Here is an 18,621-nt window from a genome sequence, read left to right as displayed (position 1 = left end):
TATAACATGTGGGCATGCAGCGTTATGTTAATCGTGTTTCATGTGCATGGATTATTCGCATCCCTAGTGTGTGTTCGAGGCTCATGGTAGTATTCACCTTCTGGGAGGAGTGTTGCAGTACTTGGTAGTGGGTCTCCTTCCCGTTCGGGATCTGTTAGCTATGTGTGCCACAGCGGGGCGTTGCGTGCGACCGCTGTGGTAGATACTTAAACCTGTGTCTGGAGGCGTGATATGTCGAGTGCTGCTGTGTAGATAGCAGCGCAGTGTGAACGTGTCTTTATTTTGGCAGAATGGAGGTGCGCATTGGAGCTCCAGGGTGGTCCGGTCCTGGGTTCCAGTCTCGAGTCGCGTTCAGTCTAAGCCGTGGGGGGGGGGGGGGGGGGGTCGGGGTTCAGTCGTGTCTCTGTCTTTGAGCTTGTCCAGGAAGGTGTCCTTGGCGGTTTCAAGGAGCCACAATGTCCAGGTCTCAGCGTATGTCTGGGGTTTGTCTGAGGCTGACATGAGCAGGTTTTCTATAGCCCTAAGTTCTTCCATCTTGGCAAACCATACCCTCAGCGGGGGTGCGGTCTTTTGTTTCCAGTAGAGGGGGACTATCTGTTTAGCTACGTTTAGTATCCTAACCGTCATAGATCTCTTGTATTTGGATTTAGATACTGTGGTGTGGTGGAGGAGCATTGCTGCCGGTTCCAGGGGGGGGGGGGCGTCCGAGAACATCTTTACAATTTTGTGTATGTCTTCACAGTATGGTCTAATTATTTCGCATTCCCACCATACGTGGATTGCGGTCCCTGTTTCCTTCTCGCACCTCCAGCAGAGATTGGTGTGTTCTGGGTCTATGTTGTGGAGGAGGTGTGGGGTGCGGTACCAGTTTGTCAGGAGTTTGAATGCTGTCTCCTGGGTCTTGCTGTGTGTCGAGCAGTGGTGGGTGAGGTAGCATATCTGCTCCCATTCTGCGTCTGTGAACGTCGTGTTCAGTGCCGCTTCCCATTTCCCCATGAATAGAGGTTTAGCAGTGGGTGTCCCTGTAAGTAATAATGTGTATATGAGGGAGACCCCGTGTGTCGGTGGGTCTGGACTATCGCACAGTGTCTCGAACGCTGTCCGGGTCCTGGTGAGTGCGGTGCCTTGCGGTAGGGTGCGTATGAAAGCGGTAAGTTGAGCGTGTTTGAAGCATTGTGTGAAGGTGGGTGTCTCACCTCCTAGCATGGATGTTAGTGGTGTGCATTTGCCGTTGGTGATGACGTGGTGCAGTCTCGGAATCGGGGTCTGGGGGGTGTTTTGAAATGCTTTCGGGTCGAAGCCCGGTTGGAAGTCTGCGTTATGTACCAGGGGTGTCAGGGGGGATGGGTAGGGTGCCAAGCTATGTGTTTTCGCCGTTTTGCGCCAGATGTCCAGAGTGGATTTAATGTACGGGGACATGGCTCGGGTGTCTGGGTCCTTCCTGCCCCAGGGTATGGTTGCGAGCGGCCTGCTCGCTTCCGATTCCTCCGCTATTTTCCACATTTTATGGACTCCGCTTTTCGTCCATTCCATCACCCTCTGGAGATGTGTGGCCGTGTGGTATGAGCGGAAGTCCGGCAGTGCTAGGCCCCCCATGTTTTTTGGTTTCATTAGGGTGGTGGTTTTCATCCTGGGACGTCTACCATCCCAGATGTATTTGATCATGGCTGTGTTTAGTGTGGCAAAAAACGCCCCGGGGAGTTTAATTGGGATGGTTTGAAAAAGGTATAGTAGGCGTGGGAGGAAATTCATTTTGATGACTTGGACTCTCCCGAGCCAGGATATGTGTGGGTGTGCCCATTCTTTCATGTCTTTCTGGAAGGTGGTGAGTGTGGTGGCGAAGTTGGCTTGGAAGAGGTCTTTGCTATCCCTAGTCAGCCAGGTTCCTAGGTACCTGATTTTTTGGTCTGCCCATTGGAATGGGAAGCTCTGGCGTAGGGGGTCAGCGCGTCTTTTGGGGATATTGACGTTCAGGATGTGGGATTTAGCATAGTTGATTTTTAAGTTGGAGATCTCTCCGAATTCCTTAAAGGCCTGTTGGATGTTGGGCAAGGTTATTTCTGGGTTGGTGATAAAGAATAACAGGTCGTCTGCGAAGGCGGCCACTTTATGGTGGACGTCGCCCGTCGTGATGCCTGTGATGTCAATGTTGCTTCTGATGTGTGTCAAGAACGGTTCTAAGGCTAGGACGAACAAAAGTGGGGATAAGGGGCAGCCCTGTCTGGTGCCGTTGTGTATTGTGAGTTCGGGGGTCAGCGCGCCGTTAACCAGGACGTGTGCCGTCGGCTCGTGATATAGGGCAGTGATCCAACGCATCATGTGGGTTCCCAGGCCCGCGTGTGTCAGGGTGTCGAAAAGGTATGTCCAACCGACTCTGTCGAAGGCCTTCTCCGCGTCCGTGGACAGTAGGAGAAGGCCCCCGGCTCCCGCCCCCCTGCCGTGCATGAGGGTGAGTGTGCGGATGGTGTTGTCCCTGGCCTCACGGCCTCCCACAAACCCGACCTGGTCTGGGTGGATGTGCGATTGTAGCCGCGACGCCAGGATCTTTGCAAGGAGTTTGACATCGCAATTGATGAGGGAGATTGGCCTGTAATTCCCGCAGTGTTCCCCATCCTTACCCTCCTTGGGGATTATGGTGATGTGGGCTGTCAGGGCTTGTTTGGGGATGTGTTGGCCCTCTCTCACCGCGTTAAAGGAGTCTACTAGTGGCTGGTATAAACTGTCCGAGAAGGTCTTGTAGTATTTTAATGGGAGGCCGTCAGGGCCTGGGCTCTTGCCCGGTTTAGTTTGTTTGATCGCCTGTGCCAGCTCTGACAGAGTGATAGGTTCGTCTAGCAGTGCTGCCGTTGTGTCGTCTATAGTCGGGGATGTGTGGGTGGTGAGGTATGTGCGTATTTTGTCTCGTAGTCGTGTTTTCGCCGTCTCTGTGTGTGGTTGTGGCAGGGAGTAGAGGTCCGCGTAGTACGTCCTTATAGTGGTCAGTATGTCGGTCGGGAGGCGATGGAGTTTACCGCTTTTATCTCTAATTTTGTCGATGTATGTGAGCTGTCTCTTTTTGGTAAGCATCTTGGCCAAAAGTTTTCCGCTCTTGTTCCCGTGTATGGAAAAGAACGCTTTGTGTCTTATCGCGTCCCTGTGGAATTTAGAGTGGAGCAGCGAGGTTAACTCGCGTCTCAGCTGTAGGAGTTTCGTTTGGTGTGTGGAGTGTGGTGAGTGTTTGTTTAGGTCTTCCTCGTGTTGGATGTCTGTCAGGATCTGGGTCAGGCGGGCCTCGGAGCGTTTTTTGAGTAGGGCCCCTTGTTGTATAAAGTGTCCCCGAATCACGCATTTGTGGGCTTCCCATCTAAGCGTCGGGGACGTCTCTGTTGGGGGGTTGTCTAGGAAATAGTCCTTGATTTTCCCTCCGATGTGGTTCGTGAGGTCTGTTCTGGTCAGGAGATACTCATTGAGTCTCCATTTAGTGATGGAGGGTCGGTAGAGCGGGGATTTTAAGCGTAGGGTAACGGGTGCGTGGTCCGACCACGTCGCCACACCAATCGTCGCGTCTTCCACTAGGGGTAACGCGTGTTGTGTGGTGTAGAAGTGATCTATTCTAGAGTATGTCTGGTGGGGGTGGGAGAAGTGTGTGTAGTCTTTTTCGTCGGGGTGATGAGCTCTCCAGCAGTCTACCAGCCGGTGTGATCTAAGGAGTGACTTGAGGGAGTGCAGCTGTTGTGGTGGGGTATGGGACGTGCCGGAGGAGCAGTCCCAGGTTGGGTCCAGTGTGATGTTAAAGTCCCCCCCTAGTACCAGTGTCCCCTCAACGAACGTGTGGAGTTTGCGTAGTGTCTGGAGTAGGAAGCGGCACTGTCGTCTGTTAGGGGCGTAGATGGTTGCAAATGTGTAGGTCTGCTCAGCTATCTTGCCCTTGAGGAAAAGGTATCTACCTTCGTCGTCGGTGAGGCACCCCCCCTCCTGGAACGGCACTCGTTTGTTAATGAGGATGGCAGTCCCTCTAGATTTGCCTCCTTGGAAGTCGCTAAAGTATCCGTGCGGGTAGTGGTGGTCCGTCAGTTTCGGTCTGTCACCTTTCCTGAAGTGTGTCTCCTGGATCATGACCACTGAGGCCCTGCGGGCATGGAAGTCCCTCAGGGCTCCAGTCCGTTTTTCGGGCTGGTTGAGTCCCCTGGCGTTGACAGTCATGATAGTGAGGGGGGCGGGGGTCAGTGCCATGGTTTGCCTAGTGGGGTCTCTCCGTCAGTAGTGGGGGGTGTAGGATGAGGGAGGGGGTATAGGGGCGTGGTGTAGAGGGAAGTGTCGGGGGTGGGGGGGTGTATAGGTCTCGTCACCTTGCGGTGGCGTCTGGGTGTAGGCGTCGGGGAGCTGCGGCGCACGGTTCCACTTGTGACCCGTGTGGGCAGCACACCTTGGATTGACGCCTCGTCCCGTGGGGTAGTGAAAGGAGGTCAGGGCTCACCTAGCGGGCACGTCTGAGTCCGGTCCGTAACCGTCGGATCTCTCCTCGGTCACCTACTGCCGTCACAGACCCGTGTCGATCCCCTGTGGCTCCAATGCGCGTCTCGTATGTGGCTGGTGTCGTAATCCTCGCCCGAGGTTGTGTGGCCTCGTGGCCTGTGTGGGAGTAAAGTCATCGAAATTTAGCAATATCATCGAGAACATCATTAAAACATAAACATTAACATTACATACATTAGACAACGAGTCTATCAAAACGATAACAAAGTTTTGGCCAACTAGCTGTGGACATCGTGAAGCTTGCCTGTAGAGGCCTATTACTCTATGTCATAACCCGGATCCCTCCCTCGCCTCCCCCTCCCGTACAATCTCCCCCGTCCATTTGGTCTCTATTTCAGCGGGTAGTGTGTGTTGTGCGCTCCCTGTCCGTCAGCGGTCTGTCCGTTTCGTCTTGGCTCCGGGGTGTGCTTAGTGAGTGGGCTTGAGTTCACCCCCAGTGTCGTCGCCCCTCTGTGTGTGCTGGCCCCGTGGGTCCCTGTCGTCACTTCATCAGTGTTTTGTCAAGTCTGCGATCTGGCTACCCCGGGTTCCAGTATCTCCGGGCCACCCCGGAACCCCCTCCCCAGGTGTGGCCCGCCGGCACCACCCCTCCCGGCCCGCTCGCCGGGGGTCGTTACTGGCCGGGTGGGTGGCGGTGACAGGCCCCAGCCAGGGAGTCAGGTCCCCCCCCTCCCCCCCCCCTCCCTTACGGCCCTGGTATACTTGCGAGCATGTGCTCTCAGCAGTTCTGTATGCCAGGTCTGGCAGTATTAGTAGTAGCCAGGGCTCTCAGCAGTTCTGTATGCCAGGTCTGGCAGTGTTAGTATTAGTCCACCAGCGTTAGTCCATCTCAGTTCTCGGTGGTTCCGCTGGTGCGGTGGCTCGGCCCGTCAGGGGGGTCGCTTGCAGTAACAGTTCCATATTGCTGTGCTGGTTCCGTGTGGTAAACAGTTCAGGCAGTGTCTCGGGAGGGCATGTGGTCGGGGGTGTTCAGGAGGGCCGTGCAGTGTTAGGCCAAGTCATTCACAATGTCCAGTCTCGGGTATTATCCACTTCGGGCCGTTAGTGTGGTGCGCCAGACGGTCTCGTAGCTTGCTGTCGGGGCCTCCTCACTCGTTGCTGTTGGCTTGGGGCTGGGGGGTTCGGCCCCTGTGGAAAGGAGTAAAAGTTCAGAGGGTCTGGCCAGGTCATTTGGACCGGCGTGAGGTGTAGCTCCCTCAGGAGGTCTTCCATGTCCTCTTCGCTTCTCACAGTGAAAGGACCGTTCTGTGTGGTTGCTTGTAGGCCCGTAGGGAAGTTCCATCTGTAACGGACATTGTTGGTCTGCAGTGCCCGTGTGAGAGGGCGCATCGCTCTCCTGTAGGCAAGTGTCGCTGGTGATAGGTCGGGGAACAGTTGTACCTCTACCCCATTGGAGATCACTTGTTTGGTGTCTCTGGCTTTGTGTAGGATGTCTTCCTTTGTCTGGAAGTGGGCAAGGCAGCAAATGATGTCTCTAGGAGGGGCGTCAGGGGGTCCTCTCGGCCTGAGGGCTCGATGTGCCCTAACGAATTCTATGTGGGTGGTTGGCGGTCAGCCGAGGAGGTTGTTAAAGAGCTCTGACAACGTGTCCCTGATAGGGGTGGTTTGGTCTAAGTCCTCTGGCATACCTCTGATCCGTATGTTTTGCCTCCGCCCACGGTTATCAAGGTCTTCAATGTGCTGCGCCATTTGCCGTAGTTGGACTCCCTGCTGTTGGAGTTTGCAGGTGGTTGCGGATTGTGCCGCTGCCATGTGGTCGCAGTCGGCTTCCAATTGGGCCACCTTCTGTTGGGTGCCCTGGATGTCTTCCCGCATGGTGCGCAGTTCCTCTGAGAGGGACTTGTGTAGGGCGGCGTTGGCCTCTTTCAGATCGGCTTTAGTGGGTAGGTTTCGGATCATCTCGATCCATTCAGGCTGGGGGTGATGGGAGCTGTTTCCCCCTGGGTGCTCGACATGTGGTGAGGTCGGGCGGGAGAGGCCTGAGGCCTCGGAGTCATTTGAGGCCTGGGCTGGCGGCTCGGCCGGCGGCACGAGAAACTGCCTCATGGCTGAGTGTTGTGCCCCCTTCGGGGTGCTGGAGGGCTGACTGGCCTGCGATGTCCGATGGTTTCTTCCCATTTATGCGGTCGTTATCGCTTGTCGGGCGAGGATTTGTGCTGAGCCTTTGGGGAGCTCCCGGTTTACGCCGCCATTAGCCTCGGCGTCCAAGCCACGCCCCCCAATTTGAGTATTTTATAATCATTGTATCTTTGTATCTTTATCAAATTCTTATTTTGGGTGGGGAGGGGGGTGTGAGGTTGCATTTGACAGTGAAATTTAGACAGCTTAGATCTCTGTTCTCATTAAAGGATCAGGAACACAAATATACACTGCTCAAAAAATAAAGGGAACACTTAAACAACACAATGTAACTGCAAGTCAATCACACTTCTGTGAAATCAAACTGTCCACTTAGGAATCAACACTGAGTTACAATCAATTTCACATGCTGTTGTGCAAATGGGATAGACAACAGGTGGAAATTATAGGCAATTAGCAAGACACCCCCAATAAAGGAGTGGTTCTGCAGGTTGTGACCACAGACCACTTCTCAGTTCTTTTTTTTTTTTTTTATTTTTTTTAAATTCTTTATTTTTGCAGTGCATATATGAACATGCAAGTACATTATGCCACAACAGCGGTTGACTGATAATGGATTACACAGATAATATAACATTGTAGGCAAGATAAATCAGGCACTATTTTATAATATAATGGTAACATCATGGTAAGCTAGTATATCTATTGCTTAAAGGTTAACGTTAAGGATCAGGTTAAGTATACTCATTTAGACTATAGGTCCTATTGCAAGCATGTGGACCACGAGGACACTCCACATACACGTGGAGCTGTGCCACAACAGCGATTGACTAGTAATGGGTTAAACATATAATATAACATTGTAGGCAAGATAAAACAGGCGCTTTTTTTTTTTTTTTTTTTGTAATATAATGGGAACGTCACGGTTATATCTATCGTGTAAGGGTTGACGTTATGGCTTAACGTTAAGGCTCAGGTTAAGTATACTTATTTAATCTATAGGTCCTATAGCAAGCATGTGGACCACTAGAACACTCCATGTACACATGGAGTTATGCCACAACAGCGATTGACTAGTAATGGGTCACACAGATAATATAACATTGTAAGCAAGATAAAACAAGCACTATTTCGTAATATAATAGTAACATCATCATGCTAGGTGATCACAATGAGAGGAAACAATAACAAAGGCAAAAGCTCTATAGGATATAAAGTAAAACATAATAACACAACATAAAAACATGTTGAAGACTCTCGCTGTATACCTATCTAGGATATGGACATGACAGTCTGATCTTGGCTCAAATTCTAAGTATAGACATATATTTTAACAGCCAAGTCGAACGAGTGTGGCAAGTCATTTATAAAGAGTTGGGTGGTGCACTGGGCATAAAATTTTTTCTCTGCACAGCCAGCGTCCTAGTGGTGGTTCTGCAGACCGTCATCCGATGCCACTGTTGTGCTGCAATAGGTAGTCTTTTGCCTTTGCCAACCCAGTGTCACCACTCACCCTGTCGCTGGTCCATGTCGGGCGTCGGTCCGTGATCGGGGCCATTGCTGTCAGGTACGGTGTGGTGACTCTTGGGCATCCCCGCTGATTAGGTCTGTGCTGGTAGTTGCCTGTACCGACCTGGGAAACTGAGGACTTCTCATTCGCAGCGTGAGCCGGGGTGTAGACTCTATCGTTGTGGGTCTTGTGTTTGCCGGTCGTCCGTGGTCTCACTGATGTGGGTCGCACGCCTGGGTGCTGTTTCATCTGCGTGGAGCCGCGTCGTTTCGGAGGCGGGAGTCCCCTTCCGCCCCGGGGTTGCATGAGGGCTGGTGCTTGTAGGCCACGAGCCTGGAGACCATTGTGGGCCAGGTTCAACCCTTTCGGGATGGTGCGAGGAATCTTGGCAGGTCGCTTGGGGCTTCGCTTGGTTGTTCCCCGCTTGTGTGGCTGGCACCTCAGGGGCTTGCCCCTTGTTGCTCTCAGCCCGGGAGGGCTTAAAACGTGGGGATCGGACTCTTGGGTTGTGGTGTTGCCCTGAAGCGGACTCTCACTCACCCGACCGCCGTCAGCTCCAGACATAGCAGAGGAGATTCGACGTGGCACTTCAGTCCATAAGCGTGCCTCCAGCTTAGCCCAGAAGCGTTCAAAAATAAGCGTAATGGAGTCACTTGTTTGTTTCCAGGAGTGCCTCGCTCCTAGTTGTGTCTGTAGCTTGTCTGATGTTGATGGCTGATAATGCGCCGCCATCTTGGGTGTTCCCGTCACCGCGTGTCTCTTAGAGGTGTTTGTGCCTGTCGCTTGGTGCTGGGTTCGGGACACTCCGTCCGGCGGGGACCGGGATATCCCCCACCGGTCCACAGGGGGGGGGGTGCACGATTTGCGCTCGTTTGTTGCATTCCGCATCAGGCTGGAAGGCGGCCGTCCTTCCCCCATGCGTCCGCTAGGCCTCATTCTGTTGCCGCGGTTCCCGGTCAGGATTGGTGCCGGGTCTGATATCGGCGTGTTCCAGAGTGCCTCCTCTAGTCGATAGGCTGATTTGTGGAGGTATCTCAGCGTTATTTCTCGGGTTATCCGTCGAGTTTGGGCCATCACGGCAGGAGCTCTGGTAATGTGCGTCTAGTCAGGTTGCTCGCTTGGCTCCGCCCCCATGCGGTTCTTTTTTCCACTTCTCAGTTCTTATGCTTCCTGGCTGATGTATTCGTCACTTTTGAATGCTGGCGGTGCTTTAACTCTAGTGGTAGCATGAGACAGAGTCTACAACCCACATAAGTGGTTCAGGTAGTGCAGCTCATCTAGGATGGCACATCAATGCGAGCTGTGGCTATAAGGTTTGCTGTGTCTGTCAGCGTAGTGTCCAGAGCATGGAGGCTGTACTAGGAGACGTGGAGGAGGCCGTAGGAGGGCCACAACCCAGCAGCAGGACCGCTACCTCCGCCTTTGTGCAAGGAGGAACAGGAGGAGCACTGGCAGAGCCCTGCAAAATGACCTCCAGCAGGCCACAAATGTGCATGTGTCTGCTCAAACGGTCAGAAACAGACTCCGTGAGGGTGGTATGAGGGCCCGACTTCAACAGGTGGGGGTTGTGCTTACAGCCCAACACCGTGCAGGACGTTTGGCATTTGCCAGAGAACACCAAGATTGGCAAATTCGCCACTGGCACCCTGTGCTCTTCACAGATGAAAGCAGGTTCACACTGAGCACATGTGACAGATGTGACAGTCTGGAGACGCCGTGGAGAACGTTCTGCTGCCTGCAACATCCTCCAGCATGACCGGTTTGGCAGTGGGTCAGTAATGGTGTGGGGTGTCATTTCTTTGGGGGGCCGCATAGCCCTCCATGTGCTCGCCAGAGGTAGCCTGACTGCCATTAGGTACCGAGATGAGATCCTCAGACCCCTTGTGAGACCATATGCTGTTGCGGTTGGCCATGGGTTCCTCCTAATGCAAGACAATGCTAGACCTCATGTGGCTGGAGTGTGTCAGCAGTTCCTGCAAGACGAAGGCATTGATGCTATGGACTGGCCCGCCCGTTCCCCAGACCTGAATCCAATTGAGCACATCTGGGATATCATGTCTCGCTCCATCCACCAACGTCATGTTGCACCACAGACTGTCCAGGAGTTGGCAGATGCTTTAGTCCAGGAAGGAGATCCCTCAGGATACCATCTGCCACCTCATCAGGAGCATGCACAGGCGTTGTAGGGAAGTCATACAGGCATGTGGAGGCCACACACACTACTGAGCCTCATTTTGACTTGTTTTAAGGACATTACATCAAAGTTGGATCAGCCTGTACTGTGTTTTTCCACTTTAATTTTGAGTGTGACTCCAAATCCAGACCTCCATGGGTTGAAAAAGTTGATTTCCATTTTTTAAATTTTTGTGTGATTTTGTTGTCAGCACATTCAACTATGCAAAGAACAAAGTAATTCAGAAGAATATTTAATTCATTCAGATCTATGATGTATTATTTTTGTGTTCCCTTTATTTTTTTGAGCAGTGTATATTCCTGACCCTATAGTGTTAAAATCACCATCTGGTTCCCCTAGACTCCCTAAATATACTAAAATCTTACTTGCATTCAAATCTTCTGCCTCTGACCTATTTGATGTCTGCTGACCTCATCAGAAGTGATTATGTGGGCCAATCACAATGCTTTCCCATTGGATTGGCTAAGATGGTCAAGGAGGCAGATCAAGGACAGAGCCAGCACAAGCCAAACACAGCCCTGGTCAATCAGCCTCTCCTCATAGAGATTAATCAAATCAATGCATCTCTATGAGGAAAGTTCAGTGTCTGCATGCAAAGGGTGGAGACACTGAATGATAGTACTGCACAGTGTCTCCAGTAGTCCTTTGAGGAGTGGCCAGTGAAGTTATCACTAGGCTGTAATGTAAACACTGCATTTTCTCTGAAAAGACAGTGTTTACAGCAAAAAGCCTGAAGGTAATGATTCTACTCTCCAGAACAAATTCAATAAGCTGTAGTTGTTATGGTGACTATAGTGTCCTTTTAAATCAAATGCTCAAAAGTAATGTGTTTTCTGTGAGGGAATCAAATGGGAAGTCAGCAGCAAAACCTTAATCATGTTTTTTGTTTTTTTTTTAGGTAAAAACAAAAGGGTGGGGAAGCAACTGGCATCTCAGAAAATTCTTCAACTGCTTCACCCCCATGTGAAAAATTGGGGTTCCCTGCTACGCATGTATGGAAGGGATAGTAGCAAGATGGTGAAACAGGTAAATTATTCCCAAAACTTGTTGGGCTTTGTAAGATATGTTGAACTTGTCCATAATTAGTGTCTGTCTGTTACTGGTATATAACTGCTGTCACCATTTTATAGGAAACAACTGATAAAAGTGTGATCGAACTTCAGCAGTTTGCCAAAAAGAACAAGCCAAATCTACACATTTTAAACAAGCTACAAGAAGAAATGAAAAGACTGGCAGAGGAGAGAGTGAGTACTGATTGGAGCTATAATATTAATATTGTGATACCAAAGTATTCAGTGGAGGTTTTTCTTTTGTCCTTATTATATTCTTTTTTTTTTTTTTTTTTTTTTTTTAAACCTGTTGGTGATTTATAACCGCTTGTTGATCCACTTTGGAAACAGTGTTTTCACCTTCTTTGGGATCAGTGCAGTAATACAGATATGTGATGGCTGACCTATGTGGACTTTGTATTATTTAAAAAAAAAAAAAAATTTAATTCCTTCCCACATGTAACTATGATCTGTGACTGCAGTACCTGCTTGCATTTCAGCTTCTAGTATTGTCAATGTATTTCCTATTCTCTTTTAAGGAGGAAACACGGAAGAAACCCAAGATGACTATTGTCGAATCTGCACAGCCAGGAAGTGAACCCTTGTGTACTGTTGATGTTTGACCCTGATCAGAGGAAGCAATAAGAACCTCTAGATACTGTCATAATCCTGGTCCACGTTTATTTTTTTTATTTGTTTATTTTTTTTATTTATTTTTTCTTCTTTTTTTTTTTTTTTGTACCCCCCCCCCCCCCCCCCCCCCCTTACCCACAATAAAGGTGATGCATAAACAGGGCTACTTTCCATATGCATTGTCCTTTTCTGCATCATTTGGGCAACATTCTCTGAATTGACAGAATTATGTACTTGTTTATGTGCTTGTGTATATATGTATATACCTAGATTTATGGGGGGAGGGGTTGTTTTGCTTGAGTTCTTCTCCCTCCCACCCCCCCTCTCTTTCCAAATCTAAACCATTGCGGACATGTGCAGAATTCTGTTTTATGCATTGTTTAAATGACATCAAGCACTTTTCTTCCTAGGAATTCATTAAGTGTCTTTTAACCATGCATGTGGTGTAGATTGTGAACAGAACCCTAATGGGGGTGTGTGTATCTGTTTGTCACCCTTATGCAAACATTATAAAATTACACAATAAGCTGAGCAGGTAACTAATGATTCGCTCTGAAATATGGAGTAGCCAAAGTTTTCATACAACGGTGTCAACTAAGGGGCAGTTGAAGTGGCTGACTAAACTTCTTGCCTTGTTGATTGGCAACCATTTGATTTTAAATCGATACGCTTGTATGTTGATCATCAGCCCTGCACCGTAAAATATTTGGACCTGAGGGCAAAGCAATTCCTTACCTCTTTGGCACTGAACTGGTTAAACAGAGACTCATTGCATTGGTAATTAAATGTATTCCATTTTAATATGACGATTATCCTAAATAAATTGTTACAATTAATCATTGTATTAACCAGTGCAATATTGTGTTTAATGCCCTCAGTGTCTCTAAAGCTTGCACAGACTATTGATGCTATCGAATGGTGGAGGGAATAATATCTCTGCACAGAGCACAGGGGCAACACAGCACAAAGTCAATCAGCCATTGAAGTTCCAATTTTTTTTGGATGTTTTTATTTAATTTTCCCCTGGAAGGTTCTTAGACTTTGGCTGCTTGTTGTGATTTACCTGCTTTGATAAAGCACATGGTGTTACCAAAAGCATCACATTTTCTGCACAGGTGATATAAATGCTATAGGTGTGCATTGACTCTGACCGGAGTAATCTATGCTACAGATGTGCCCATTTTGGGTACATGTTACATTATCAACTGCTGTAGTGTGTTGTGTGAAAGGCATTTATTCGAGGAACTACATGTTGAGAGGCTTCGTATTTAAGTGCAGCCTGTATGCACATGGAGTGAATGCTTTTGTCTATGCCCTCTTATAGCTGCATCAGTCTGCAATGCAAATGCCGCACAATTGTGTGGTGTACAGGATAAGCCTGTTCTGTCACATTGCCTTGTATTGTATTGGTCACATAAGCAGGAAGTGACATGGTCGATAATCTGGCCATTTGGCATGTTCATTAATATGAAAGCACATTGTTAGCGAATGAGTGGGATCTTAAAATATAAAATACTTTAAATTGGTCAGTATCCTAGTATCTCTGATGTATGTTATGTTTACAGTGCATTGATGTGATTAGGTCTAAGCACTTGTTGCTCAACAGGCTTTTTACCTTGCTGGGTTTAATATTTAAATATTTTTGGTCAATAGCCATTGTTTTGATGAACAATAGAAACTACATTTGGTGTTCCATTTATATACACCTGTACTGACAATTTTTCATTATAACCATTTACATACCCAGTATTCTTTTTATGGGACAGATTAATTTATTATTTGTCAGAAACATTTCTCATTCCTGTTAAGTATTGCTAGTTTTCTAATCCCCTTCCCCCCCCACCCCTCCCCACCCCCACGAGTTGATCTATATGTGTGTTATTAGTTTTGTACTTTTTGTTTATGCTGAAGCACAGTACATTTAAGAAACTATAAAATGAAGTATAATTTAAAGGGATATGGTAAAGTTTTACTTGCAGCCAAATACATATATAATCTAGTGTACCACTCTAAAAGAAGCAGTGAGTGTCTCCTTTTGTGTGCTTGAAATAGAAGCGTGGTGCTTTCTGCTAAGATAAGATCATTCTCTCCACCCCTCTCTCCCACAAAACAATTAGTGCCATCTTTTTTCTATTTTATCACTTTTCATATGCTAAATTAGAAAGTATTGTTTTTTGTTTGCATTTCTTTTTGTATTAATGTGTTTTGTTTTAATAATTGCTAGTCTTTTTTTTTTTTTATTTGTGGGTAAATGTCATTCTATTGTGTCACAGATCAGTCTGGAGAGGTGTGTACTTTGTGTTGCTACTGTTAAAAAAAAAAGAAAAAGAACCTGATGTCTGCTGAGCTTCCTGCCCAAAGAACCGTTTCAGGGGCTCATTGGAAAAGAAGCTGACAACCTGTTCTTATCTTAGACTGCAGCTTTAATAGGATACCTGTTTACCTCTGAATTGGTGAAGTAGGTTTACAAAGCACGTAAAGTGACACACTTTACAATGTGTTTAACAATATACTTTTTGTAGTTGAATCTTTTATTTTTTATTTTTTTTTCTTCCTCCTCCTTAGGGATTCAAGAAAATGTGTGACCATATACTGAGGCTTTAGTATTAAGCACAAGATGAGCCCAGTTTAGTTGCTTTATTTTAAGGCATTTCCATATTGGGTTCAAATGTGGCTATTGGATGGAAATGGCCTGAGTTTTTCAGTTTAATGTTCATACCAATAACCATTTAGTGTGCACACACTGAAAATTACAGCCTTAGTGTTTACTGATCATTGTTTCTTTTCCATAGAATAGTGTTGCTGGTAATATGCACTGGACACCTGTAACTAACCTACTTTTAAGCAGTCACTGCTGCATGTATGATTTAGTGTATGTATGTTTACAGCTTATTTCATTCTGACTCTTATGCTAATGTATATAAGGCAAGTAGTGATAATATTTGAGAACTTGGTTGTATTTGGGTTTAATATTTTAAAATTTTCCATTGTAAATTGTCACAATTCGACCTATTTTGTAGAAATCTCTGGATATAACCGTGGAGTGATCTCTTTGATGGGTAACTGTCATGGATCTGGTTACTGAATTTTTAGATATAGGTGTGTATGTAGCCTATTCTATTCCTTTTTTTTTTTTTTTTATTATTATTATTTAATGGAATGGTGGCTTTGAAAGATGTTCATAGGACACCACATAAATGTCCAGTCACCCGACAATTTCTCAGTTTTTAATTTGAGCGATTCTAAGGCATTAGGACAATCTATAATTTTTTTCTAAACCTAATTGCGAACTACATGCTAACTATTTGTTGAACTGTCCTCTTTTTATTTTACACTTATTGGGTTTAATGTTGGCACTCAAATACGCATTCATAACCCTAGTAGGTGCGTCAATAGTGTTTTAGTGTACTGAGAGGAAAAGCTGTCGGTGCCTTAAAGGAGACATTTTGTATTTTTTTTTTTTCTGCATGTCAATATATCGGTCAGGCATTTAGCTATTGCAGTAATGCAGAATGTTGTATTTTACATCCAGTTTAAAGTGTCACCCCTCCCCATTAAAAATGAGTATTTCATTAGGATATATTGACTGTGCTGAATTTTACTGAAATTCCAACCCAGTCAAGAGATGTACTGAGACAAAATAGGGAATATTTTTTTATTTATTTTTTTCTTAAGACAAAAATTGACTAAAAGGTTGAGCTACAACTGTCAAATTTTGCAGTTTCCTCCAGCAATCACTAGTGATGGCTGTAGGGGGAAAAGGGAACAGTCTATTGGGGATCATGTTGGATCCTCCATAGACCTCTGTGTTAGCTCGATGAGTATAACACATTGACGTGGGCTCCAAGTAGATGCACCAGGAAAGGATCAATGGAGTGAAGATGGTGATGACACAAGAGAACGATTCAGGTAAGTAGAACTCACCATAAAAGACAAAACAGAACATGCAGGTTCACCACAAGGGAGACGCCTATAGTTGTTTCCCTTTGGTATCCTATCTCTCTATTTTTTTAGAACTCACCATTACCCTTCCCCTTCACGGCAAAGACCCCAAGTGGTGACAGTCACTTTTAAGGGCAGGGTTCTAATTTATGCAAAGAACATGCATGCATTTGGAAGATCTATGTGGGACTTCCCTAGGATAACTCTGTAATCCTCCTATTGTATTTCCCCCCCACCCCTGAGCAATTTAATCCCCATAAATATGGCATTCAGTAAAAAATGGATACATTGCAGTTAAGGGAACTTTAATTCACCCTTTACCATAACTTGGTGTGGAGCAATGTATTCCTTATATGAAACCTTTAAGTGGTTATATACTAGTAAAATAGAAGCACAAGTACTATGGCAGACACGTGCACTATTTGTGACCAAAAAACCCCAACAGAAATAGACATGCTCTGGTTATTTATTTTTTTTATATACATGCTAATACCTAAAGTCACCGCCAGAATGTAAATATGTATGAGGATTTGGTGCTTATACGTTCTGCATTGTATAGAGTCCTCACTCCAGCCACTGTATTATTGAACCTGGGAGATTCTAGTAAAAAAAAAAAAAAAATCAAAATTCAACCTAGCATGTACATACAGAACTGGACATGAAGGGGATAGAACTGGAACACTGTTGTCCTTTACCCCCGTCCCATCATTTTTTTTAATTTTTTTTTTAAATAAAGCCTCTTTAAGACTAACCTGGGATCAGATATTTTTAATTTTATGTATTCATATTTTGATTTAGTAAATTAGTGCTCATCAGTTTGCCTGTTGTGCCTGGGGCGGGGGGGGGGGGGGACATTTTAAGGTTGATTACAAAATAATTTATCCAATAATTCACATTTTTTATTCAGTAGAGCACAACATTTGTTTTCTCTGAAACCTTGCAGTAAACGTGTAACTAGACAAAGGAATTACACACAGGATTATTTCCTAAAGTGCCAATTTAACGTGAGTTGGAAAGGAGTTTCGAACTTGAGGTCTGCTGAACTATCTGTTAGCTGTGCTTTCTGTTAAACAGCTGTGGCCTTAAATGATTGTAAATTCTATTTAAATTCCGTGTTTAGTAAATAACCCTGTAAAATAGGGGGGGGGGGGGGGGGGAGGATGTCTGGTTTTGTTTAATCCTTTTTGTAGTTTTGTTGTGACAGTTGGCTAGATTTGAGTGCACGTTTAACACCAAAACAAGAATATCTTTATTGTAATCCTTTAAGAAATTACTCCATAATGTCTTATAATGACGTCACTCATCATGCCAATTCAGATCAGAAATGTATGTAAATGTTTTATATGCCTCCCCTATTCTACATTTTATTGCTGCAAGGTGTTTTTGGTTTCCAATCAGTTTGTTGTTTCCCCTTCGCCCCCTTTCCCCCCACCCCCCCTTGCTTCCCACTCAGCCTCTTAGTGTATCCAGTGTAACCTATATATTTCAATTACTCAATGTGTGATTGAGATGGAGAATTATATTTATATATAAATTTTGAGGCAGTAACTGTTTTTCAAATGCATAGGACGGTAATTTAAAGGGACTTTAGGTGCTTGACGCACTTGGTGAAGGAAGCCAGCACCCAGGGTTTATCTGGCACAACTGCACCTATTTCTCTTCTCTTCATCACCCATAATGGCTGTACCACCTCATCCATATCACATACAGCACATATCTCATTTACTACAGCAACCAGCACCATATGAAAAGAAGTAAAATATTTGTTTCTGATCCAGCACTCTGTACTGGTATTTTTACATCCGATTCTTTAGTGGCTGAATAGCTAGGCAAATAAGCCTCCCAGAGCTAAGCCAGCAGCCTGTCCAGAAAAATAAAATAAAATAAAATGAAACATCTCTAAACATTTTATTTAGTGGCCCTACAGTCTTGTCTAGAAGTGTCATCCATTATTATATAGATAACGGGCAGCAAAACACCTGCAGCTTTCAACATGGGCATTAAGGAGACATTTGCTAGGCTCATGTTTGAGCTGTATGCTAACAGAATTGTAACTGGCCTTAAACGTTTTGTAGGCCTATGCATTACATTCTAATTAAAATGGTCTATTTTGCGTGTAGTGGTCTTCAACCAAAGTAATGCGTTAGAGTTGTTTCATGCGTATTTGTTGAATGGTACGGTATTTTGAAAACCTCTTTGAATTATTTTTGCTTTTGTCAATAGCATAAGGCATATTTCGGTTTGATTTCGAGCGACTCTTTACAGAGCATGTAACCGCTCTGACATATGCAATTTGTTTTAAAATATATCATCTAGACTGAGTATTCTGAATCTGAGTTTGTGCTGTAACTAGTTGGATTTCATATTTTTACTTCTAGTTCTGCATTTGCCTACACTTCAAATCTTTGGAAATGGATGGCAATGCTTTAATGCTAGAACTACCTAAAAACTAATGCAAAGCTATTACCTTACAATAATGCAATGCTTAAATTGTGTGTGTGGATTGCCTTGGCTAAAACGGTGCGTTTTTGTGTCTGCATAAAGTTATGGTACTGCCTGTGATACTATATGAAGTAAAGTTTGTAGATTTTTGATAACCTTTTTTTGAATTTAACCTTTTGATTAAGAACAGTCTATAGAGCAGCCTATTACAAAGCAATGCCTTGAAATGCCCTTGCACAGTAACATCCATTAACTAG

The 18,621-nt window shown here is 45.9% G+C and overlaps 1 protein-coding gene across 1 annotated transcript in view; it reads left to right on the top strand.

Annotated features, from left to right (window-relative positions):
- Nucleotides 1-12,053, top strand: part of DGCR8 (DGCR8 microprocessor complex subunit) — a 30,664-nt gene extending 18,611 nt beyond the window's left edge. Inside the window, exons 12-14 of the mRNA XM_063457034.1 lie at nt 11,197-11,324; nt 11,429-11,542; nt 11,887-12,053. Of these exons, the coding sequence (XP_063313104.1) occupies nt 11,197-11,324; nt 11,429-11,542; nt 11,887-11,970 (326 nt within the window). The 3' untranslated portion in view covers nt 11,971-12,053. The remainder of the gene's footprint in view (nt 1-11,196; nt 11,325-11,428; nt 11,543-11,886) is intronic.
- The last annotated feature ends 6,568 nt before the right edge of the window (nt 12,054-18,621 follow it).

The sequence above is a fragment of the Pelobates fuscus genome, chromosome 5 (assembly GCF_036172605.1).
Source record: "Pelobates fuscus isolate aPelFus1 chromosome 5, aPelFus1.pri, whole genome shotgun sequence".
NCBI lineage: Eukaryota > Metazoa > Chordata > Amphibia > Anura > Pelobatidae > Pelobates > Pelobates fuscus.
This window is presented reverse-complemented; position numbering and strand designations above follow the sequence as displayed.